This window comes from Pteronotus mesoamericanus, unplaced genomic scaffold (genome assembly GCF_021234165.1).
Source record: "Pteronotus mesoamericanus isolate MK-2021 breed Mesoamerican mustached bat unplaced genomic scaffold, CSHL_Meso_final contig_181, whole genome shotgun sequence".
Taxonomy (NCBI): Eukaryota; Metazoa; Chordata; class Mammalia; order Chiroptera; family Mormoopidae; genus Pteronotus; species Pteronotus mesoamericanus.
In genome coordinates this window covers 11,768,712-11,796,161 of record NW_026555077.1, presented here as the reverse complement: position 1 = coordinate 11,796,161, position 27,450 = coordinate 11,768,712, and the positions used below count along the sequence as shown (strand labels likewise).

Genomic DNA, 27,450 nt, shown 5'->3' with positions numbered 1-27,450 from the left:
TGTTTGTTTTGGTTGTTTTTTATTTTTAGAAGTTCTGTTTTTTTTCCCAAATCTCTCTGGTCTTTAAAATAGAATTGTATGCCTTTCTCATGTTTTAAGCTCCTTTTTGTTCACTAATTTAGGATATTTATTATCAGTGTAAGTAATTCCAGTATATGAAATGCTTGAAAATCTGTTACTATTGCCTGCTATTTCTGTTGACGCTTGATTATGGTAGCTTGTTTTCTTTTTTCCTAAAGTGCGATTGTGAATTCAAGTTCATGTCGAAGGTAGTGCACATTTGCTTTTGCCAGATATTCTGTGGCACCAATCCAGGACCCTCTTTTGTTTCTTAGTCTGAAGTTGCTCCGACTAACTACACCAGCAGTAATAATCTGAACCTCAAATGCATTTGAGGAAGCTGCAGTTAGGCATTCTCAGTTGAAGCCTTTCTCCCCACCCCCATTTGCCTTATTCTCTCCCTAAGTCCCAAGATGAGGTCTACAAGCTTTCTTGTTTCCTTTTGCTAGTAGGCAGTATTTTCTGGTTCACCCTTTCACTGCTTTTATGCAAGTATCTCAGTTTGAGGTCTCCAGTTTAGGTGTGCCCGAGTTCTTGCCTCGTGTCCCCCAGTAGCTGTTGAAACATAAGCCTCTTGGTTATCAAGATTGGCAACAGTTTTCAGAGTATGTGTATCTTCAGCATTCCACTGTAGTTTTCGGTTCCTGCTTCCTTTTGGCCCAAAGATTTTTCTTCCTTTATGATGAGCTCAGTATGTTTGTTCTCTTTCTCTCTGGAGTTTCTTACTCTGCGCTTGTTGAGAGGGTTTTCAGAGGATCATCTTTACCATGTTGCCTTAATTGTTTAAAATACACTCTGGACCCAGTACAAAGGTAAGGTTACTAGTGGTAAAGAAGTGGATCCAGAAGGCATGAAAATTACTGTTCACCCTGCAATTCTCCTTGGGATTTCTCTGATAGATATAGATATAACCATATATATGGGAAATGAAATATGTACAAAAATAGTCAGTACAACATGGTTTTAATAGCAAAATGTAGAATGAATCTAAATACTCATTAACAGTGGACTGCCTAAATAAATTACAGCGTACCTTTATAATGGAAAAAGAACGAAATGGCTCTTTTAGTTGTATTTTAGTGTTTTGCTACAGGAAGCCGTAGACATCACACTTGGAGCCTTTGTGGCTGTGCTTGAATAACATGCTTCATTTGGTTCCTTAAGTTCCTCCTTTTATTTTTCTGGCTATTTGGGTCTGAGGCTTCAGCAGTAAAGTGGGGAATGTACTTTGACTTGTCAATTGGAGAGGAAAAAAAGAGTTAAACTGAGACCTTTCCCAGTAATATCTTTAGCTTAACTCCAGGCTTGGACTCTTACATGTGGGCTAACCACCCACTTTCCAGAAATGGACGCACCCTTTGACCTTCTCCCCCGGCTTTGTCTCCATCTGACCTCAACCCTCAGTTCTGAGCAAACCAGTCCTCCTCACGATTCATTTACCACTGTCAACTTAGAACTGAGTTTTTAACTTCCTTTTGGCCCAGGGATCTTGAGCTCTCTCTGAGTCTCTCTTAGACTTACATACTAAGATAGTAGATATGTGCCCATTATTAGACAAAAGTGTGAATTAATATTTGAGCTACAGTCCTGTTTTAGAAGCTAGCCACTAGATGTCTCTCTTGTAAAGAAATAACCTATTAGCGATTCAAAAATAACTTTTTGTTCTTCAGATAGAATTACAACATTCTAGTTATATTGCAACAATATACCCATGCACCTCTGCATTAGTCAGTAGCTCTCTTTTTCCCAAAACAGTTGTTTTTTGCATAGTGTCTTATAAGTTATATAGTTTGTACTTTCCTGCAAACTGACTCTAGAAAAGAGAGAACAAGGAAAAATGAAACGATGGGGTTAGCAGTTATGGTCATGGTGGCAACAAGTGGATTTTGCAATGATCTTTGGGCAATTACATAAAAGGTACACAGAACAAACTTACTCACTGATTGAAAATGTTTACCTTTTCAGTTCCTCTGCCATAAAAAAAAACCACGGGGACTTAGAAAATCAGTGTGAAAGAATAGAAACCTAATGATTCCCCAATCAGGTATTTCCTTTCTGGGATCCTGTAGATCTAGGAAGTTCCTATGACGTAGTTTCACAGAGAGTATACCTTCCCACAGCAGCGTGTGGCCAGCATTCTTGGGCGTGGAATGGAAAACCAAACTCTCTGGATCATCTTGGGGTCCCCAAACTGGTTTACTTCCCTAGTCAACTGAGTCTGCTCCTTTGTAATCTGCCCCTAGGATGTGTCCCTCTCGTTTCCTTCACTGCAGCATTGATCAGCTGTATCCTCCGGTGCAGGTCCCTCTTGACTCACCCTGGGCTATTGGGGAATTCCAGGTGCGCTCCTTGCCTTCATTGTCTCTTCATCTCAGTTGGGCACATCCTTTTAAAACATGGTTTTATGATGATGGTCACCTGCTCAGAATCCTTTAGTGCTTCTGTGCCCACAGGAGTCATTAGCACAGAGATACTTTACTGGCCTTGGACTGTACCCCATTCCATGGCCTAAAATTAACTGCCTTTTCTTGTCCCCCACCCCCATTTGAAATTGCTACCTTTGAGGAAGTTGGAAATACAGTGTTTCAAGTATTTCTCATTGAGCAAAATAACGTAGTCATCCTCAGTGTATTTGCTTTTTAAAAGAGGAATAATAATTGAATAATTTTTAAATGTTTATTTTTTATTAAACATAACAAAATTTAATCTTTATGTGTAAGGGAGTTTTCTTGGCAAGTTACTCACTTCTCTTGACCTGTTGCCTCATTTATAAGATGGGGACAATAATAGTGCCATTTTTTGTGTGGTATGTGGTTTTCAATCTAGAGTGCCCATCAGAACTGAATGGACAATTTCAAAATGTAGATACTTGGGCTGGCCAACAGAATTACTAATTCATTGGACTTAATGGTAGAGCTTAGGCATACTTATTTTTAAAAAGCACTAGATGAGGATATGCATATGTGGGGGCAGCAGATATATGGGGAATCTCTGTACTTCCCTCTTGATTTTGCTGTGAACCTAAAAGTGCTCTAAAAATCTGTCTTTAAAAAAAAAGCAACATATTATTTTTCTGTTTACCTCTACTTGAAAACCACGGGACCTATGTGCCAGTAAGTCACTGTCCTTTGTCTCAAGCAGCTCAGTTGGTGGGAAGACAAGTCAGGTTGGCAAACACACCATGTAGTTAACGCTCTGACAGAGTACTCAGGGAGTGCTGTGGAAGAATGGAGGAGGGCTCGCCGCCCCGGCCTGCAGGGGGCGTTGCTCATTGAGAGCCGGGGGCTGGAAAGACTTCCCAGTGAAGATAGAATTCAAGCAGATTTTTGAAGGACAGGAGGAGGTTTTAAATCTAGGTTTTTTTCACAGGCAGGAGGGAAGGATGTCCTTCTGGTGAAAATAATAGATGCAAAAGATAGAGTAGCAAATTTAAGGCAATGTAAGTAGTTTGGTGTGTCTAGAAACTTGGATGGGAGCTGGTAAGTATAGGAGATGGGGCTGGAGAGAGCCGCACGGAGGCTGTGCCTGTGGGGTCTATGTATCATGCTAGGGAGTTGAGCTACAGTCAGCTTCCATTAGAAGATTTTTCTCTTCTATGAAGGATTCATACTAAATGTGGATCTTCATTTTCAGCCCCTGCCTGATTTCTTAATGTATTCAACTAAGTGTACCCGGGCTGGTCATTATTCTTAATCCTAGAATGTCTTCCCCTTGCATATTTCCTAGACATCTGTGAAAGTACATATAGTAGTAGCTCCTTATTTCCCTTATTTCTCCCTTATTTCTTCTCCCTTATTTCTCCTTTGCCAGAATTCCTATAGTACATATTTTCTCCACAGTTAATATGAAACAGATGCCAGCATTTAGTGCTGGTATTCAGTTTTGGTATGCATATATCTGCTCTTCTTTCTGCATTCTAGTGTTTCTTAGTAGGGGCTCTATTGGCATTTTCAGCAGGACATGTTTTTGTTGTATGGGACTTTCACATGCATTACAGGAAGGTTAGCACTTCTGGTCCCTGCCCACTAAATGCTTAAAGTACTCCTCAATCTTGGAACAATCAGAACTACCCAGCCATTTCCAAATGGCCCCCCAGGTTGGTACCACTTCAGTCGCGAACTGCTTTGCTTTATTAAGTGCTCAAGTATTTATCAATTATTTGAAGCAAAGTGTACTTTTTCATTTCAGTCTTCCCCTACTACATCCATTTTTTTAAATATATTACCTACTAAAGCCAATACCACATACTTAACCTGTTTCCTATTATTATTATGTAGTGGTGAAACTAATTTTTAAAAAAGCAAAATATATAACTGGAACTTTTCAAAGTATTTTCATAATGATGTGAGACATAAAATTTTGGTTTTTATTCTCCTCAATTCCAGTAATTTTAGTCCATGCTAAGTAACTACACAGATCCTTTGTATTCACCTTTCCAAAAACACTTACTGTGGTACCAGCCCTAATAAAATAGATGGATTATATTTATGAGGAATAGTTTTTTTTATTTTTGAAACTTGAAATTTTGATCTCAAAATACATTTTAAAAGATGAAAAACCTGGGAGTGAACGGTTGCAGAATGCAGGGGTGTCCACCCTGTGGCCCAAGATGGCAATGAATGAAGCCCAAGACAAAATCGTAATTTTACTGAAAACATTACTTAGTTTTATTACTGAGTTTTATGCTAAGTTTTATTACTTAGATATGTACATTTTCTATATTAGTGATCACAAACTTGGGACCTGCTCAGCGATTTTAAAAGATTACCGAAAGAACCACTGCATAATTAGGGTTATTATGTGAGGACTTTTTTGCTTGTCTGTGGTGGCAGATATAGAAAAATTATACCCATTTTCTTTGTTTTGTTTTGTTTTGCTTATCAGCTTTCGTTATTGTTTGTGTATTTAATGTGTGGCCCAAGACATCTCTCCTCCAGTGTGGCCCAGAGATGCCAAAATGTTGGATTAACCCTGACACAGATTATTTTGTACATTTGTTTTTTCCTCTAAGAGTTTCAAAATTTGGTAGATATTCTTTCTGCTTTAAATTAAAGTATGATTTTACAACCAGTAGCGGACAAAACACTTTTTCCTGTAACTCCTTCAGGTATAATTTGCTGCTTCCGAATTTTATAACAGTTGACAATGTATAGATTAGTCAGTCTTCCTTTTCCATTGCTTATAAATAAAAGATGAACTCTAGAAAGAACACTTTAATCCCTTGGATTAGTATGCCTTCCATTGCATGAAATAAAATGCCCAATTCAGATTGATTTGAGCTATAAAAAGGAGGTTGTACTAATGGATCTCATAATTAAAAGTCCAGAGGTAGGATGAACCTCAGGGTTAATAGATACTGTGACTCGGGTAGGTCATCAGGGACCCAGTTTATTCCTGATTCTCCATTGTATCCTCTATAGCATCAGCAGAATCCTCATGGTTATAGGATGTTTGTGGTAGTTTGGGTTACAGTAAATACCCAGAAATGCTTCTCTCCCAGCATTACTGAACAAGAAACCTAAAATTTATTATGATTGAGTCAGCTAGGCCAATCCTAAGCCATTGAAGTAGGGTGACGGATTAGGAAGGAGGATGGTGGTATGGGATAGCCAAGTAGACAATCAAAATATCCACTGTAACTTTTTAAAAGATTTTTAAAATATGGAGGCAAATATCTAATAAAATATGAATGAGATACTTTTGAATTAGCAGTACAGAAAGAGACATGGTTTGTTACTGAATTTTCAGTTCTGGAAAGTTTATAATATATAGTGTATACTATACTAGATTATACTGCCACTTTTCAGCTGAATAATAACCTTGGAGGAGTGAATTTCTTCTCTACCTTAGTGTTCTCATCTGTAAAATGAGAAGATGGCATTTGTCTCTTAGAGTTACAAGGATTAAATGAATTCATGCATGTATTTAGAATAATGCCTGACATAAAAAGCACTTAGTAAACTATTGTTATTACTCTTGCTACTTGCTAGTGCTCTCTGATAAAAAGATCTACTATAGTTTTTATAACTACAGTAACTTTTTTCATTGTGGCATAGTATTCTGGAGATCAGACATGTGGAATGCCTAGTAGCTTCAGCTTATTTACCCCATGCAGTCACCAGCATTTAAAAATCAGAAGTAGAAATTTCAGGTATATTTGAACTGACATAATATGTCAATGTGTTTTCTCAAAAGTCGTGAGAAATACTTCCCTTAGTAACTACAAACAATGGCTGAAAAGTTACTGTCCTGAATATACTACAGAAACACTTATTAGGAGAGTTAAGCAGCAGGACAGTGGGCCTTCCTTTAAGCTCTTATTTCACTCTTCTTTAAAAACCATTGTTGTTGGTACATTAACCACAGAATAAAATCCATACTGTTTAGCAGAACATTCATAGCTCTTTACATTCTGGTATTAATCCACATATCCAGTTTCATCTTTAGCCTCTAAGCACTAAATTCAGTGTAAGTAGAGTATGGTTTTGAACTCATGATGGAATATTCTCAGTTAAAAGTCCTGCAGTATTCCTCTTTTATGCTTCAGTAATTCAAGACAGTGAATTGAATGTAGAATTTCAACAATGGTAATAATAACAGTAACATTTCTGATTGCTATGTTCTGAGCTCCTGGCATATATTTACACATTTAATTTTATGATACATATACTGTTGTTATCCCCATTATCCTGCAAGAAACCCAAGACACAGAGGAAGTGTGTTTCTGGCTCAAAGTCATACCAAATAAATTGTTAAGGATGGGATGCAAAGGGAAGGGGAAAGTCAAGGAACATATAGCAAGGACTCATGGACAAAACCAAAGGGGAAGAGCTGAGGGAGGGAAGGAGGGAGGGGGCAAGGGAAAGTGGTGGGGGGGAGGCAGAGACAAATGTATTTAAAAAGTAAATTTAAATTAAAAAAAAAAAAAAAGATGGGATGCAAACGCAGAATCCACTTAACCTCTGCCCTGTCCTTTTCTCTGGGCATTAGAGTATATGAGTATTCGTCCTATGTACAGTGTCAATAAAGAACAGGGTGTGTTAATGTGAAAGCCGTATACACCTCTCACAGTGATAGGGAAGGAAAAATGCAGTGCTCAGGGTTGGTGACTGACTCACTGCCCTACAAAGAAATCTGCCATGGGCCCATCCCCTCAGTCTCTTTCATCCTTAAGGCCTAGTGAGCTCTCACAGTGGTGAGTAAATGTTGGTTAATCATTGAAGGAATAATGAGAATTGGTTGTTATTTTTTTTAAGAATGAAAGTATTTAAACTCATTTAAACTTTGTTTCAGAAATATTACTTAGAATTCAGCCTCGATATGTAACTCTTAGTTGTAGCATATGTTTTTGAGCTGTCAAAATGATTATATAAGTAACACTAGTTCTGGTGGGATAATAATTTCTCAGATAAAAAAAAGAAACATCTTAAAACTTTGAATAATGAAATACTAAGTTTAAAAGGAATGTTAAAATTATTCCTTTTCTTTCTGTGACTACCATTCTGTACTTCCCTATGAAAACATCTTTGACTTTGCTGATTATTAAAAAATAGCAAATCATTATGTCAAAGATGTATTTAATATGGACATAAAAAAGTAAGAATTAACTCCTTTTATTAAGTCCCATAGTTAAAAGTTTGGGGCGTGTTTTATACTTGTAAATACATGTATGAGTATATATATATTTTAATACAAATACATTTAAAATACATTTTTTTCTGCCTTAATGCATATAGTTTTGCCTCATCATGTAAATCTGCTGTGATTTAGTTTTCTGATGATACAGATTTAGAATTTTTCTAATTTTTTTGTTATAAGAAGTGGTACAGTAGATACTTTGTACATATGTCATTATTTCTCAAATTATTTTGGGGGGATAAATTCTTGGGAATAAAACTGTTGTGGCAAAAAAATTTTATTTTATGTTTTTATTTATAGTTTTTATGAAATTGAACCACCAGAAACTTGCACCAGTTTATACTCCTGTCAGTAATGGAGGGTGTTGATTTTACTACACTTCCCTAGCATTTCTGATTTTAACATCTTTGTAAATCTGATAGGTGAAAATATTTCATTTCTATTGGCATTACTTTGTTTATAAGTGAACTTGAACATCTTATAGTATTGAGTGCCATTTATAAGGATCTGATGACTTTTGATTTGCATCTTCCTTGGAATGATGGTAGCGCTGTAGAGGAAAATTGGTGATTTTAAGTCATGAAGTCAGAAGAATAATTGAGTATATGGGTATAGAACTTCTCCCCCAAAATTTGTGTCTTCATCCACATATCACTGCCTTGAAACTATGGGATAGAATGATCCTTAACAGTTTCTAGTAAGCAGGAGTGAGTTGTTAAATGACGGTCCTGTATTAACTCGCTAAAACCAAGTACATATAAAAAATACCTGTTTTCTTCATTTAATACTTGCATCATCTAAGTGTTTCTCAGTTTTTTTCATTATTGCCTCCCAAAGGGCCTTTAGACATTTACCCTCTGATTGCCCTCCGTGATACTTTGTTACAGAGACACTGCATATCTGTTTATGTACAATGGCCTTCTGGAGGGTCATAAACCATAATATCTGAGATTATTTTTACCCTCCCAAAAACCAGTTTTCACCCCTTTTGGAGTGATGCTACCCGCATCGAGAATGTGTGTGTGTGTGTGTGTGTGTGTACATTCGAGGAGGAGGAGAAAAGTTTTGCTATGCATGACTAGTTGCCTCAGTTTCATGGGAGTCAGAGAAGAGGTCAGTGTTTGTTACTTTGTTAGGTTGCCCAGAAGGGAACATTAGCTTTAATAATTGCCACCTTACTTCACCAGTCTATTATCAAACTCTGAACATCGTGCCTTGGGATGCCTGAGTTACATAGAATATTCTGGGTACAGTATTTTATTCTTGAGAATGTTGATAAATATAGCAAGGACACAGTGACATTATCATAGTGGTAGACATTTTGCTGAATTTGGGAAAGAGTAGTCCTAATGCATTAAGAGTAATAGTAAATGTTTAAACTTCTATCTCGGTGGTTCTCAAACTGTGGTGATACTGCCTCCCAGAGGACATTTGCATGGGAGCATTTTTACTTGTCATAACTGGAGGAGTGGTATTGACAGTGGCATCTCATTAGTAGAGATCTGGGATGCTGCTGAGCGTCTTGTAATGCACAGGACAGCGTATCCCACCCACCTCCATATAAAGCATTATCTGGTCCAAAATGTCAGCCCTGCCGAGGTTGTCAAACCTGGCTGATTCTACTTTTTGGAATCTATCTTCAGAAAATAACCCAAAATGCAGAGGCAGTTTTACATGTGCATAAAGATACTCACTGAAGCATTAACTTCAATATTTTTTCCTTTTCAAAGTATGCTCTTTTAGAAGACATAAAAACAAAATATATAATTATTCACAGTAATGTTTTGGGGGTTTTGGTATATATTTTTTAAGTGAGACATGTATCACATGTAGTATGTAATTATGAAATGTGGGAAACAAACTTAATTCTTTTAGACTTAGAAAGAGCTTTGATTGGCCCTCTCAGGACTGTATCAATTCCAGGAACACTATAAAGAACTGGAAACTGGGTTAGAGATAATTAACTCACTCATTTTAGGAATATTTTATACAACCAACACTCCATACCCTCTTTTTGTCCACTTCTTTACTTAAATCTTTTACTCTGATTTATGTGCTCCTCCCACTGGGCTCTGAATTACTGTTCTTAACTGCCTCTTACACTATTATAAACTAAAAAAGTACAGGCAGTTTTTCCATGAAGTTGACTTTTAGTTCTGTGTATCAGTAGGGGTAAATGATAGCCCTGTTACTGGGGATATGCTTTTATTTTTTCTTTGCTATGATTTAATATGTAGGAACAAATGATAAAAAAAATTGGAAGCATTCATAATATCTATCAGTAGAAAATAAAGAGATTTGACATTGTTCATGCAATGAAATACTGTACAACAGTTAAAATTATGGAACTAATCTCTATGTATCATAAGTAAACCTCTAAAGCATAATGTAAATGAAAAGAAGGCATAGAATATTTAGAGTATAACATTGAAGTAAATGTTAGTATCATACAAAATACTGTACTGTTTAATAGATTGATATAGGTATATACATAATATAACCCATACGTGTGTGGCAAGAATACATACCCAACCTCAAGATAGTAGTTACCTCTGATGATAGGAAGGGAATTGGATCAAGGAACAGTACAAAGTATCATTAACCATATCAGTAACCTTTTATTTCTTAGAAGAAAAAAATAAATGTGGCAATAATGCAAATTGGTTAAATTTGAGTATGAGTACGTTGAATATTTTTTATATTACCCTTTTTTTCTTTGTTTTTGAAATATTGCAAGATTATATGTTTTAAAAGTAAACGTGCCCTGGCCAGTGCAGCTCAGTGGGTTGAGTGCCGGCCTGTGAACCAAAGAGTCACTAGTTCGATTCCCAGTCAAGACACATGCCTGGGTTGTAGGCCAGGCCCCCTGTAGGGGCCAAATGAGAGGCAACCTCATATTGATGTCTCCCTCCTTTTCTCCCTACCTTCCCCTTTCTCTAAAAATAAGTCTTAAAAAAAAGTAAATGTACTTTTCAAATTTGTTCATGTTTGATTGAACTAAGGCCAAATAGAGAAAGATTTTTATAATAGCCATAATTTAGCTGTGTATATATACTAAAATAGTAATTAATGACTTCCTTATGACCACAAGTAGAAACTACAGCAAATAAGATGATTTCCAATGGCTTTTCTCTTATTTTTGGAATGTTGAGTACTTTCCGAAGATATTTAGGATCTATTGAATGTTAAGAAAGGTGAATTGTTCTTGAAATTACTCAAGCGGTGATTGGGGTGATTGAATATTATGTACAATTCTATATGATGAAAGAGCTCATAATTTTCCCCCTGTAACTTAACATGCAAAAACAAGTATGTTTAGAAAGAAACTGTTGTGCATTAAGATAAAAAAATCAGCTTATTTATTATGAGGAGAGAAATGTGATATCTTTCTGCCTCTTGATGGTGATATTGTACTATGCCAGTTTCACAGATAACAAATATTGTAAGCTTTTTCTTTTGGAAAAATTATTTATTTGAAACTGGTAACTGTTATGTTTGCATTCAGAATTTTTTATAAAGGTTTTTGCCTCTGAGATTTTAGACATCTGAACTTTAAATTAGTAAAAGGTGCTACACAACTTTGTTCTATCAAAATAATATTAAATATGGTTGTTTCTTGTATGATATATGGCACTGCTGACATACACATAGTCAAGCATATTTTTCTCTTGCTAGTGCCAAAATCTGTCTTGTTAAAGAAAACTTTCTATAAGCAGATCCTTGATAACTTCCTCTAATAGACAGATTTTTACTTGATTTTAGGATCATTGTTCTCTGACAAAAATTTAACTAAATCATAGAAATGTTTGGTGGGAGATACTTTACCAGATTGTATTTAAGGAAAATTCTTTTAGATTTTTGGGCCATGTTGCTAAGGCATAGATTTGTAGGAGATGCTGCCCATGGCTTGGACATGCTGCCGACCATTAACTTGCAAGTGGGTTGTTAGAAATTTCTAAGTAAGGAAAAAATGTGTAAAATCATCATGTAGCAAAGATATTTAATCCATCTGTGATGGATTCACTGTTTTGAGTGTGAAGTAGTTTTTAAAAAAGAATGGTGTCTAGAGTCACCAAATTTAAATATATTAAATTGAACATATGGTTATTTTTCTAAAATCAGACATTTAGTAAATTGCTGTTGTGGATCCTGTATGTATCAAAGTTAGACTTGAAAGCAAAGGGACTCTAGCTTAGAGTGCATTCTGCTTAGCAACCAACTTGTTGTCTACTGTTTTGCTACTGAATGCACGCACTCATGGCTCAGAAGTATATCTGCAGCCAGCTGGTCTCAGCCGGACAATACTTCATTCACTTAATTTCCAGACTAGTCAAGCAAAGACATCAGCTCATTGTTTTTAGTCATGAGGAAATTTATTTGTAAACTTCAAGTAGTAGCACACTGATCTCAAACGCCCTTGGACTGTGAGAAATTGCCATCTAATTCAGCAGTGTCAAGTCCTTGGAATTCAGAACTGCTTCATTAATTTTTTTTTCTCCTTTAAAAACTCATGCAAGTATATTGTTTGGAAAGCATGGCCTCTAAAATCCTAGAAAAGAGATATTAGCTCTGAGTAAAAAATACACATTAAAATCTAAGAATTCTTTTTGAGTTTTTATCTGAAAACAAAAATTTAGGAAGCTTGATTTGTTTTCAGACTTTTATTTTCTGCCTTGATTATTATGTGATTATTTTCTCTCTTAGAAAGCAACAGTTTTGTTGGCATGTGAAGCTTCAGTTTCCTCAGAGTCAAGCTGTGTACATAGAAAAAAGGTACAGTATTACCACTGTCTATTAAAAATGTATTTGTTTTTATTATGTCTCTGTATTGAAAATTAAGTAATTAACTTAAATGTGATATCAGTAACTATATATTAGTAGTAGAATGGGTAACAAAATTGTGTTGTAGTGATAGAATGAAATACTAAACACCACTGAAAATGAATGACATACAATCCAGTGTGGATGAATCTTAGAAATAATGTTGAGTGAGAAAAGCATGTTGAAAAGAATGCATTAGAGTATAACTGTTTGTAATATGGAAAGAAAAAAAGTGTTTTTGGGAATACCCACAGAGGTGGTAGAACTTGAAGGCAAACGATTAGCACAGAAATCATGACAATGTTTACTTCAGCACAGGGGACAGGCATCAAAGAGAGATTCAGGGAGAATTAAGAGAGCTGAAAACTGTCTATTTCTTAAACTGGGTGGTTTTATAGGAAGTGAAAAATGACCTAAAATGCTACTATGCAAAGAGATTACTGCTATTAGTAATAGGTGTCTTGCAAAAAATACATCATTTTAGGCATGTATATATGTATGTCTATAATTGGAATTAATTTGTATACACAGTTTTTTATGTTTTTTCCATATTATGAGCATTTTCAGGTATCATTTAAAAGTTTCAATGGTTGTGTACTATTTGATTCATTGAATTATGAAAATTTTAAAGTTGCTTTTTAAGTAATATACTTAACATATCCACGTGATGCATAAATCCTTCTTTGTCATTGTCATATAGATTTTAGTGAAACCCTTTCTTATTTGAAGGTGCATACTAGATGAGAGACAGGGAAAGAACTTAAATTTTACAGGTAGGGGTATATAGCACATTAGTACATATGAAGATGTATAAATGATTGAGGAATGTTACTAGTTCAAAACAGTGTCTTAATTTTGTTTTTACAGCTTTATAGTTTAAAACAATGTGCATACATATAGGAAAGTTGGGAAACCTAAAATGCTTAGTTTCTGGGGAAAGTAGTATCAAGTTTTTAACCTGTTTTTATGATTTGGAATGAATAAACTTGAACATGCACTGAAATTAGTATCATCTGAAATGTTTTTTCAGATTTTATATTTTTGCAACTTTTCAAATATATTTCATCCTGACTTCTTTCTTTTCATCTTCGAGCACAGGTGTGTGTTAAAAGAGGCTCCATATTTTTATAATTAATTTATAGGGAGCTTCTCAAAATAATATTTTTTTAAGACTTTGTTAAGTGGGTCCAAGAAGTCTTTTTGAGATTATTTTTCTAAGTAATTTTTTGCTTAACAAGCCTTTATATTTTGCCAAGATTAAAATAAAAGGTCTGTGTTCATTACTTAAAAAAAAACCCACAAGATTTAGTGATTCTAAGTTAACACCTTTAGTAGAAAATTATAAATAATAAATTTTGATTTTGTTTTTTTTTCTTTGTTGGGAAGAGTACCAGAAGATAAAACTATTAATGAAATTTTAAGACCATACATTGACCCAGAAAAGTCTGATCCTGTAATTCGTCAAAGGTATGTTTTTAAAATCTTGTCACTTTCTAAAATTATTTAAAATGTTGAAGTATTTGTTATGTGCATATTTATTATGGGATGTTAAGACTATTAGAATGTCATGTGTCAATGCCATTTAATTTCTGTTCCATTTCCTTGGTTTTCAGTCAAGGCTTTGTCAGAGATGATGCTTTTGGATAGTAATTAATGTAGTAATAGAGTAAGTAGTTCATACTCTACTGTGTTCCAGATACTCTTTGAAGCAGATAATAATAAATGTATTAATTCACTTAATCCTCACATTAGCCCATTCAAGTAGATTACTGGTATTACACCCATTTCACAGAAGGGGATACTTAACTATAAAGCGGTTAAGTGACCTCACATAGCTAATAAGTAGGGAAGCTGCGATGCAAACCCAGCAGCCTGGAGTCAGCGTCTATACTCTTAACCCTGAAACTAAAATGCCTTTCAAGTTGAACCAAAACCTGAACATTTGGAGTTTCCAAGTAACTGTTACAGACAGGAAATCCTGTTTCAGCCAAGCCTTCATAAAACTAAGTAAGATATACTCTGTCTCCTGTCCAGAAATACAGCATGGACAAAAATAATTAGCATAGCCCAGTGGAAAGAGTAGGTAATGAATGTCTAGGTTAGAATAGCTAGGTCTTTTCCTTATGAGCTATGTGATCAGGAGCAAGTTACTTAACTTCTGGGCCTTATTTTTTTTTTTCCATTAATAAAATGAGATAGGTAATAATCTCATTTTATTAATAGAAATGAGATTATTTAGATAGGGTTGTTATGAAGCTTAAAAAAGAGCATATATAAAGTTCCTAGTACAGGGCCTTGCACATAGTAGGCAGTGCTTTAGAAAGGAAACTGTTACTAGAATATAAATCATTAGTGTTCCTGGGCAGGAACCCAGTTGACTTTCTTCTTACCAGATGGTACCTGCTTGGGATATCAATGCTTGGTTTGGTTCCAGAGTAACCTGGTGTTTAAAATTTATACTGAGTGGATTCTAAAATGTCTACATTAGTTTTAGTTAAATCCTATCATCTGCTTTTGATAAAAGGGAGTATCCAAATGGATCAGACTGAATCAGATCCATGTCACATATCAAACAGTGTCGTGGGACAGGTGAAAAAGTTGGGTTTCATTCCAATTACTGATGATCCAGTTGTTACCATTGGTCATATATTTGGCAATAAAACAAAATACCTACCACTAAATAGCATACATTTTAAAAGAAAATAAAACAGCAAGATTAATTTACTGAAAAAATTGTTTTTTTAAATTTAAGTTACTTAATTCTACAAAGAGAAGAGATAATTTTTTAAAATTCAGATCCTTGGTTAGAAAATATCTTTAGCCCTTTTTTTATGCTTGTATAGATAAATTGTAAGTGCTGTTAGTGATTCATAAATGGTCTCCCATGGACGCTATTTTGAAATATATTAAAAGTCAATTTTGCTTTTTCAATGTGACATTTTTATTTCAGGTTGAAAGCCTACATTCGCTCTCAGACTGGGGTCCAAATTTTAATGAAGGTTGAAAATATGCAACAAAATTTAGTAAGGTAAAATTGCACCCCCCCATTTATTTAAATATTTTATAATTCTGCAATGTAATTAAGTAACTTGATTAGCTTAAGTAGCTAGTTATACTAATTATCTGGCTATAAATAAAGCCTAGGCTTTAAAAAATGACTTTCAAATTACAATTTTAAAATAATCACCCTTATGGGATAAATTCGGTTGAAAAATCACCATGGTTGGAATATTTAAAAATAATGTCATGTGCAACTAAAAGATTTCTAAGTTGCATTTTAACTTATTTCAATAAATATTCTCTGCAAAAGAGTTTCAGTTGTTCCAGAGTTCCCGTATTCAAGTTATTTCTGGAAATAAAAAAATTCTTGTGACCAACTTATTGTTGCATATATTGCAGCAGAAAGAACACTGCATGCAAATATGAAGGGAGTCAGGTTCTGACAACTGGGAAGGTTTGATAAAGTTCTCAGCATGACTGGGCTCTGTTCCTTCATGAATGAAATGAAGTGGACTATGCTAAATGTTCCCTGGGAGTCCCTGCAGTTTCTTGAAGTGCCGGTTATGTGTTAGCATACTGAGTTGCAAAATACTGAGCCTTTAGACTTCCAATGCTTTTCCCCTGTTCCTGTTGTTTAATTAACAAAACTACTAGATCCAATTCAGACTAGATCCGGTTGACCTTGTCTACATTTTAATTTGCTAGTATGGCTTTAGAGGTTTGAGAATCCAAGCTATGAAAGCATAGCTGCCTTTGAATCCCAGCTCTGCCTGCTACCAGTTATCTTAAGTAAATTATATAACTTCACTTGCCTTAGGTTTCTCATGTCTAACATGGGGACGATAATAATAATTATAAGATTGTCATGAAAGATTATGTAAACTCATTTTTCACATGGTAAGTGCATCATGCTTTTATAACTATTACTACTAGTACTCTAGATAAATGGATTCTTACAAAAGGTCTACACATAAGATTATAAGATTTTATAACTAAGAATGGATCGAAACATGAAATCTTGACCACTTCTCTTACCAACATATATCAAATACTACTAGCTTTATATAATTGTTCATGGTTCATTGATGAAAAATTCAGGCTTTCTTTCACATAGCCATTTCCCTAGACTCATTAGTTCAGTATATTTACTTGCAGTTCATTGTTTAACTTCACTTCTTCCCCTAAAAGATTTGGGGTCCCAAATAAAGAATAGAAAGGTCTGTGGTTTCTGCAAAGATAGTTATCCAGAGTGACAACATCCATGTTAAGCAAAGTCAATTATTTCTGAAATTGATAATCACATATGTTTAGCAAAATCCTAAAGTGAATTCCGTATAACTCATGTTTAAACAAAATAATTTACATTGCTCCCTTGGAATTTACCTTTTACCAATCATTAATGTTTTTCTTTTATTATCTATGTTTCCTCTCCCAAATTTAGTTCCTTTCTTAATTTGCACCATATTTTATCTAGTTAGTTTATGCAAATGTTACTCATTTTTCATACAGTGGTGCATACTTGATGAGTATATGATGGCTTCAGTCTCATAAGCCTGCTAAGAGAACATTAGGGTTTATATGAAAATTGAAATTGCTTTTGGATAGTTGTCTCATATCCTTCTCTAGGCCATGGAACTAACTTGTTTTCCAGTCTTGTCCTGACAGCCTGGTCACACGTCCAACCATTCTGGCACTTCAGCACCATTCTGAACATTTGCCAACTCCTTGTCTTAGGCTGCTGGTGTGGGGACAGTATACAAATGGCTCCAGAAGGAATGGGAGGGAGACAGTGTAAGTGTTAATCTATCTCAGTTCAGGAAATTTTTATTCTTAAATGCAGTGAGAGTAGAAAACTGATTGTCTCATCATTTCCTTCACGTGCGCTTATCTGACCCTGAATAATTACAAATAGTAGCCAGAGGCTACTCTTGTCATGACTGTGTGAGTGGGATTATTTATTTTATTTTTTATTTTTAAATCATTTTTTTAAAGATTTTATTTATTTATTTTTAGAAAGAGGGGAAGGAAGGGGAAAAAGAGAAGGAGAGAAAGATCAGTGTTTGGTTGCCTCTTGCGCATCCCCTACAGGGGGCCTGGCCTGCAACCCAGGTATGTGCCCTGACTGGGAATCGAACCAGTGACCCTTTGGTTCACAGGCCAACACTCAATACACTGAGCCACACCAGCCAGGGCTATTTATTTTATTTTTTAGTTAATAAATATGTATATGAAACACCAGATTGCTTTTATAGAATTAAATACAAATACTATTTTTGGGATCAACTTGATCACATTCACCTTACTTACCTCTAATCAGCCAGATAATTAAACTTCTTTACCAAAGTTAAGGAAAGTAACCTATATCACTTTGGTACAACTGCTAAGAACAAAAGGTTTTGGGGGGACTTCTGTTTGTTTTTGTTTTAGTTTTGTTTGTTTTATTTCTATTTTTATTTCCTTCATTAACCTGAAGGAGGAGATTTGTTATATATCCATTTTAAGTCAAGGCAAATTGGACTGTGGCCAGTGAAGAAATGTGCCAGCTTACTAAACAAGTTACACTTGAATCTTTGGCAAATTGTTCTCTTCTTCCAAAATTCAAGGAAACCAAAATTGTATGGGATAAAAGGTAAATGTAGGATACAAGGTATTTTAAAGTTTATACTATAGGACAGACTGCTTGGGCCCAGATAGGATCCATTTTATTTTATTTATTTTTAGAGGAGAAGGGAAGGAGAAAGAGGAGAGAAACATTGATGTGCGAGAGATACAATGATCAGTTGCTTCTTGCACGCCCCTTACTGGGGACCTGGCCTGCAACCCAGTCATGTGCCCTAACTGGGAATTGAACTGTGACTTTTTGGTTTTCAGGCCAGCACTCAGTCCACTGAATCACACCAGCCAGGGAGATAGCATTCATTTTTAACCTGGAAATAGGTATTATAAATGCAAGAGGCAAAGGGGATGGAAATCTCACTGTGTCCCAGCAGACCAGGGTTTTCTAGGAGTATGGCAGAAATGTATGGCGTGACTGGGGGGAGTAGTCGGGAAAACCATTTCTTGCCGTTGCATAAGAAGAAATCTGGGTACGTGTAGACCAGAACACAGGAAGGTGCCAGTAGATTGTATGGTTTATTTTAACAGAGTCAAAAAGAGTAAACCTGAACCAAGAAAAAGGCCAAAGAAATTCAACTTCTGGCTTCTTTTTCCTTAGGTTCTTCACTTCTATTTTACAAACTTCCTTCCTTAGGAACCCAGCAAAGGACTGAAGGTGTGCCTTGGGTTAATCTTTATCCCCAAAGGGGAGGAAGATGATAGGTTAATAAAGTAAAAGATGAATGGTGTTAACTTTAAGGAATACCTAGAATAGGCTGTATTGACATGATGGTAAACCTGAGCCCGACTGAGTAACGTGAGAGGTGCTTTGACTCTACCTTATCTGTGTAGAAACCTTTCCTTCAGATTTCCCCATTTGAGTTGTTTACTTGAACTCGATGTGACATATGCAAATACTGCCAAAGAAGAGGAAGCAAACAGTTACAACCTAGGTCCAGGAATTTTTCATATAAAAATTGCCGCCTTATTTAATTTTGAGTAGTGATGGTATCACTCTAAGGCAACAATAATGTCAGAAACTCTTACTGGGGTAGCTTTTATCCTGAGGTAGACGCTACATTGGGGCCAGGTAGAGCCTTACATTTCCCTGTAAGTCAGCCTAAAGATAGAGTTATCCTAATTTCTATCCTAGTTTATAATTCCTTGTATTATAAGTATTTTCTAATCATGAATAATGAAATTAGATATTACAGGGATACATTTAGAAATAGATTTTTATTTTATTTTTTAATTAGATACTTTAAAACCATAATGTTCTCCAAATAATACATTCATAGGCTAGATGAGCATTTATATTTGATTGTATACTTACTTACAGTTATACCATAAAGACAAGTACATTCAGAGAACATCTAAGCAAGATTATTATAGGTTATAAAATATGAGGTTTCTAATTTAAAATAAGCATATAAATAGGAAGGTTTTATTATTTCCTGAAAAGTGCTTAGAAGGCAAAAACATGTAGTTTCTTTGTGGTTGTTTGATTTTAAATGAACAATTTAGAGTGTTCCATTAATTTCAGAATGAAATTCTTTTTACCAAACACTTGATGTTTCTAATTTCCATGGGTTGCTTTTTCCACTTTTTGAGGGTTTATAACAATTGTCTCATGATATACCTGATCAGCTAGAGCAATCTTATATGTTTCCCAGGATTTAGCTTTTCCATACATAACTTTTATTGTTAGATTTAGCCAATCATGAATACGTGTCTAACCCTAAGGAATTTGCCGTTGATCTGTTTGGGAGTTTTCTTTTCAGAATACATAGGGTTTGAATTAGTGTCTTCTTAGATAAGCTAATGTGGCTTCTTAAGTAAAATCATTTATTCATTCAGCAAACACTTAGTGAGTATCCACTATGGTACAGGTATTGTTCTTGACCTTAGGGTGATATCAGTAAGGCACACCATTCTTGTTCTGTAGCACTTACATTCCCAGCGGAGGAGAATTCATGTAAGGTGCTTGTGTTAGCAAGGGCACAGTTGCCCTCTTGTCACATCATTTCTTACCAGCTTTCTAATCTCAGAGTGTAAATGAATGATTTTGAATCAGAAAAGCCTGCACTGGCTATGCCAGGCTCTGCCAGAGGCAGCCGCTGCCCTGCTGCTCACTAAGTTGTTATTGACTGGTGAGTTCAGAGTAGTCCTGGTTTTGCTACTGTCCAGGCAATTGTAATTTTCCAAATCTATTAAATTTTAGGTCTCTATTGTACTTGGACTTATTAATGGAATCATTTATTTTCATAAAGAAGTTCAGATACATTTTCTACTCTGTGTTGATTTTCCTGCTTTGATATTTATATAAAATCCTGGTTTTGATAAGGATGTGGTTTAAGCTTTTGTGGGATGATTTTTTTTTTCAACTTAGAAACCATTAATTAAGCACATTTAATTTTCCACATATGAAGAAAAGTTGGAGTTTATACAAGAATGAATAGGCTACAGTTCTGTTGCAGGAAAAACAGACATGAAGCCAAGGTGACTGAAGTTTCTGGCATGAACCTGTTTTCTGAGAGATGGACAGGTTTAGGGCATGTTGAGTTTCAAATAGAAGTGGCATCATTGTCAGAAACATTTTCAAAAAGAGTGGCCTTTTCATACTAATACTTTATTATTAAGATTCCTTCAGAGTGAAATGATATCATTCCAGTAAGAATTAGTAACACTATTTTTTCAGAATGTATAATCTATGGAGAAGTAGCCTTTATTTTAAAAAATTCCAGAATAGACTTGGTAGACCCCCAAAAGCCTCACCATTACAAGCACTAAATTTATTAAATCACTGCTTCTCACACTAACCCAAATTATGCAATTTTCGAAATAACCTTCTTGCTTTTATCCAAAAACCTACATCAAAGTAGATTCTCTCTAAAGTCTAAATAGTTCTTTAAACTTGATAGAGACCTTGGAAAGTTACTAAGCCTCTGTTGTTCTATCTGAAAGCAGGGATCAAGAGAGAAGTGCTATTGTGTTGTTGTGAAGATTACTTGCAGATAATGCCTGTCAGCTACTTAGCACAGTGCTTGGCACAAAGCATATGACTCTCAGTAAATATGTGTAACTCAAGTGTTAAGAAGTGCAGCATTCAGGTCAACATCTTGCTGAATTGACTCACAATGATAGTTTTTATTGTTGTTTTAATCTTAGAGATTACTTACTTAGTAAAAGGGGGAAATATATTTAAAAGAAAAAGTTCCATATGGCTGGCAGTTGACTATATTATGCATTCTTTGTTAAATAACTTCTTTCAGCCAAATAATTTCTTACATTTCTGGGACGTACTCTTAAGTTCAATATTAGCTATACAGTACTTCAAACAGACCACTCACCACTAACTACAAGGGGGCAGGTACCCAATCATGTTAGTTTTACATTTATTTTGACATAAATGGGATATTAGAAGAATATGAAGTTTCAGGAGTTTATTTATTTATGGTGTTGTCAGCTGTTGTTTCTGTACAAATGACTTGCTAAATCTAGATACACATACTTTCAACCTTTCTTCCAAGCTCCTGGTTTGCAGCTATCTTCACTTACACATCTTATTAAATCTTTTAAGTTCAACATGTCTAAATCTCATCACACCACATCCGCGCGCACGTGCATGTGTGTGTGTGTGGTGTTTTGTTTTAAGTAAGGATTAAATGGGCTGGTTATGCTCCTGACATCTAGTAAACAGTCAACAATGTTGATTCTCCTTCCTTGTTATTGGCACTGTCATTCCTGTGGTAAGTGAGGTGTAAGACCTTAAAGCCATCTTTCACTTTTCATGAACGACTGTGTCTTCGTGGTTCCCCTCCACAGTGAGCTTCCTATATGTTCTCTCCTCTTCATTTTCCAGAGTAGTCTATTGTTCATCCATGTCTACAGTGGAATCTGTCCTTTTTTCCCCAATCGGATATATTTTTTTATCCTCAAGCATCAAAAAATGTTTTGTACTGCAATCCTATATCTTATATTCTAATAAAATCTATTCCATATGATGATAAACTCCTTTTTGAAGACAGTGACTGCCTCAGGTATCTTCATCTTTATATAATATTTCCTGCCGTGTTAGTGACTTCCCCATGGTAGGAATTCAGGTAGTATTCTGATTCACTTAATTAAAGTGTGCCTGCTGTGTGCTAGGTGTTGATACCACTTTAATGTTCTAAAGCACAGTTTGGACAACTTTTTCTGTTAATGGCCAGATTAATTATTTTTGGCTTTGTGGGTCATGCGGGCCCCCCCAATTTGTGAACTCTGCTATTATATTATAGCACATAAGCAGTTATAGACAGTACATAAATGAATGGGTTTGACTGTGTTCCAGTAAGACTTTATTTATGAAAACAGCTAGTGGGCTCAGTTTGGCCTCCTGACCAGAATTTACCAGTCCCTGAACTAGAGGATTTTTCCATTGATCCTGTATGACTTTATGTCATTTAACCAGTTGGGAGCTTCAGTTCTCAGTATGTAACAACAGAGAGAAAGAGAGAGAAATATTATAACTGCCCAGTATACTTTAAAGTTCCTTCAGAAAAAAGTAGTGCCTGCTCAGAGGACAAGCTCTTTGATGTATAAACTTGACCTAAAAGTATCAGGAGGTTAAGATTGATCAAGTCTGTATTTTTTTTTTCTTTAGTCAGTTAATATTCATTGGGCCCCTTCCATGTGCCAGCACAATGCTAAGCCCTAAAAGATGAGGCCTCAAGCTCATAGGCTAGGAGAGGAGATAAATATGTGGTGTATGTGACAACAGATGTGAACTTAACATATAAGGTATAACAGGTACCCAAGGGAAGGCATGGGCACTCCAGACTTGTGTTTTGACAGAAGAATACACCAGTTGCCTTCACTCTGCTGCCAAAAATTGGCATGTAAAGCCAAGAGTTTAGAGTTTAAACCCAAGCAAATTAAAGCATTTTCTAGACTTTGATTTCATGAACATCACAGAAGATTATTGCTCTTCTTAAGTACTACCTTGTTGCACTTACGCAGATTCTGCCAGTTGTTTCTCACCGTGCTAGCTGCAGTTAATAATTCTGGGGCACTTCTTTTTTTGAAAAGCAACCAGCAAAAGTATGAGCTATTTCTCTTGGATGATTTTATTTCCATGCAGAGAGGATTTTATTTTTTAAACCAAGGTTGCTTTGCTTTACTTTGGATTTGTAACATGAAATATTTAAAAAAAATTTATAATGAGGGTAAGGGGAAAGATACTTTTTCCTGTGCCTTTTTAGAGAAATTAATTTTGCCCATGTACAAGTCTCAAGTGACATGCACCTCATCTCTTTTTGGCTTTTACTAATACCCACCCACCAGCAAAGACGTTCCTCTGCCTTAGAGCAGAGCTGACCTCAAGCTCATGCTTCTTTATCAGATTCTGACTTCCTACACTCAAGACACCACGCTTAGTCCTAGTTGATTCTAGGAGCCTGGTGTCTTACCTGCCTCACCTCATAGTCCCACCAGACCCATCTTTGCATTTCACCCAGCCCATGTGCTACTAGCCAGTTGTTCTCCCTGAACTATAAGCATCTCCTCAACTGATCATTTATCCTGTATTTCTTCTTCCTCAGAGCAGTGCTGCTCAGATTACAGTGCCTACTGTAATCATCTAGGACAGGTGTTGAAAATGTAGATTTCCAGCTCACCCTCAGAGGGTCTGGTTTAGTCCTTCTTACAGAGGACCTGGAAGACTGCAGTTTTTATAGTTCTGCCACCTAGGGAGCCCTGATAGAACCTATCCCTGGGACCACGCTTTGAGAAACAATGGCCAAGATGGTAAACTCCTTGAGGACATTTTTGGGTCCCATTCAGTGTCTGTCATGTTTTCTATGTAGTAAATATTTGGTAGATGTTTATTCAGTTAAGTTGTTGAAGTTGTATAAAGAAATACGTCATTTGATATTATGACAGATTTTTTAAAATCAGATTTTTACATCCTAAAAAGATAAGAGCCTGCACCCTTTGCCTAACTGAACCAGAAATGGAAAATTAAGGTTATTTTGATAATAATGGTACAGGGTTAAATATATATCAGAGTGCATTAAGGAAATACAAAAATTTTTAGTATTAACTACTCTCAGAGGCCCTTTCTTATGAAAATAGCCAAAGATCATTTTTGCCTTTTAGTTAGGTTCCTTGAAAACAAATGATAACAGAAGGATTAGTCAGTAACAGCAGCTTGCTCTCTAGATGGGATTACTTAAACTTCTTCTTGTTTTCTGTTTGGAATTTGATTCTACTAATAAACAGTGCAGAGATAAGTGGGGGAAATCTAAACATCAATAGTAAACAACTTTGTATGTAGTAAGAGATGCTATCATTGGGGCTCACCTATCACATTAATAGATATATTTCCAATAAGATTTTACTTTAGGAAAACTGTGTGGATATTCCTCAAAAAAAACTACTGTACAATCCAGCAATTCCACTTCTGTGGATTTTTCCCAAGAAAACAAAAGCACTAATTCAAAAAGATATATGCACCCCCATGTTTATTGCAGCATTATTTACAACATAGCCAAGATATGGAAGCAACCTAGATGTCCATTGAAAAATGGATAAAGAAGATGTGGTACATATATAAAGGAATAGTACTCAGTCATAAAAAAAGAATGAAATCTTGACATTTTTGACAACAGAGTGGACGTAAAGGACATTAATGAAGTAAGCTGGACAGAGTTAAATACTGTATGATTTCACCTATGTGTGGAATCTAAAAAACAAATGAACAAACAAAACAAAACAAATATTCATAGATACAGAAAACAAACTGATGGTATATATTTGAAATGAGAGCATGGTATGTAAATTGTAAACTTACCAGCTGCTAAGAATTTGACCACGACATCCCTTTGCACCTGTTCGTCTGTAAATTTATTGTCTACTTAATGTTACATAATAATTTGGACCAACTGTATATACTCTTCAGATGGAATAGTGACATGATTACTTGAAATTTCTAGATGATGCAGATATTTCATTTTAGCCAAAGAGCGTCAACCTCCTCTCTGAGACTTCTCACTATAATTTATTTTAACTGCCCAAACTATGAATTCCGTTCCACTCTCTACTCAATCTTGCTGACACTTATCTTATTCCTGACTCTACGTTGGGTGCAGGATGGGGTAAAAGTAGGTTTACAGTTGTTTGTATGGAAAATAATACAATAATAAAAATAATACAAGAATCAACTGTTTCATGTACTCACAACTGTAAACCTACTTTTGCCCCACCCCTTATATACTTCCTTTCTAGAAAGCCTTCATGTTTTCACCTCTAGTGAATACCTAATACTTCACCATTGTATTCCCAGTGCTTAGAACGGTGTTTGATACATGGTAGATCTCAGTAAATAAGTGTTGACTGAGGAGTAAGCAAACAAGCAAATAGTTGGGTAAAGGAACTCAGATCTGCTTTAGAGTCCCAACTCTGCTTCTCCTTCAGTGACTCTGAGTAAGTTACTTCACTTCTCAGAGCTTCAGTGCCCTCACCTGGAAGACAAAAAAGTCTAGAGTAGTTCTTGCTAACTGTAAAATAATATAATTCTGCATGTAGTTAAGTCATGCACTATTTGACTAACTCTTTAAGCAGAAGCTTCTCTGAGGGACCTAATCATATGTTGAAAGTGTGACACTTCCTGATAAGGATTGAGGATGTAAGAGTCTACTGATCAGAATCTTGCATTCATTTTAGCACCAGAGAAGGTCTGTTTTGTTAACAAGAGTAAGACTAATTAAAATTCCCTATGTTAATTAGGAGAAAATCTATGGAGAAAGGAATTTTAAGAACCAATTAAGGGGTTAGTAAATGGAGTGCATAGATATTGAAGGCATTGTGCAGCCTCAAAGAACACTTAGAGGAAGACACGGAAACAGAATGCTAAGTATCTACGTAGCTTTAGATTTCTATTATGAAACTTGTCCCGATGAAAATGTGGTAGTTATTTGACTGGCACCCCCAATAAACTGGGATTTATTTCTATGTACTACCATTATCTAGCAGACTACCTATACATGGTAGACTCAAATAAGTATTTGACGAATTAGTTGATGAATTAATGCCAGGCCCTGTGTGTACAGCATTTTCACATACATTAATTCTAATGAAGTATGTACTATATCTCTACAAAATGGGAATCTTTGGCTCTAAGAAATTGGCTTACCCAGAGAAACCAAGTTACAGTTACAAAGCTAGGATTTGAACTCGTGTCTGTTTGTCTACAAAGTTTGTCCTTTTTATACTTACTAGTTTCATCATAAATCATGAACATAATTCCTGATAAGTATGTCATTTCCCTGCTAGAGGTACTAAATTATCTTTAGGTCTTATTACTGATACCAGTTTGGCAAGTTAGACTTCAGAAACATTTTCGTCTATTACATTTAATGTTTACAGGCTAGCTGATGAATAGTTATTTTTTCCATTGCTAAACTGATGAGGAAAACTGAGTATCCTTGGGAGTCACAGCTCATAAGGACCAGTGATGAGATTGGAATGCAGGCCTTCTGGATTTAAAAGTAATTGAGCTTACCAGTGAGGATAAGAAAAGACTGAACAAGTGGCATCTAGAACAAGTAAGAGCCTTATAAGGCCCTTTTTAAGGCATGTTTTAAAATATATAGCTGGTCACTATTCTATCACATCCTAAAATTTTCGTACAATGTTACGGATCGACTGGGATCCTTTACCAGTGCAGTTCGGAAAACTGATGAGCTTTCTGAATGGAGGAATATGTCCGCACCAACCCACTAATGCATGTTGCCCCCTGCCAAGCGTGTATAGTCCTTGTCTGCGTGGATACATTAAACTCCCAAAACAAAGTGCAGCAAACTGCTAATTCAATTACTGTGTTTTAAACATGAAAACTAAAAGATACGAAAAATTTTATTTTGACAAGATCTGTTTCTAATGTGACTTGGGCAGTATGAGTTACAAAACTAGTCACACAGTATTATTTGGAGAAATTTTAAATAATACCTTTTTCTTCTGAACAGAAGAGTTAAAATTGTCTGTTCCTGTGCTTAGTTTGGTTTTACATATTTTAGTTTGAGGTTTACATAGTTTAGTTTGAGGTTATGTATATTTTTTTGTCTTATTCTGGGTCTTCATTAACAATGTGATTTGTTAGTTTTTGTTTGGGTTTTGAAAGCCACTTTGTTCACTTAATCTATTCTCTTTCTAGTCTTAAAATAAGTTTAGTACTTTTCCTTTTTTAAGATTTTATTTATTTAGTTTTACAGAGAGAGAGAAAGAGGGAGAGAAACATCAATGTTTGCGAGAAGTACGTCAACTGGTTGCCTCTCACACACCCCCGTCTGGGGACCT

The 27,450-nt window shown here is 35.5% G+C and overlaps 1 protein-coding gene across 1 annotated transcript in view; it reads left to right on the top strand.

Moving 5' to 3' along the window:
• Window positions 1-27,450, top strand: part of ZNHIT6 (zinc finger HIT-type containing 6) — a 59,823-nt gene that overhangs the window by 20,694 nt on the left and 11,679 nt on the right. The window contains exons 6-8 of the mRNA XM_054566925.1: window positions 12,403-12,471; window positions 13,906-13,986; window positions 15,470-15,547. Coding sequence (XP_054422900.1) covers window positions 12,403-12,471; window positions 13,906-13,986; window positions 15,470-15,547 — 228 coding nt within the window. The remainder of the gene's footprint in view (window positions 1-12,402; window positions 12,472-13,905; window positions 13,987-15,469; window positions 15,548-27,450) is intronic.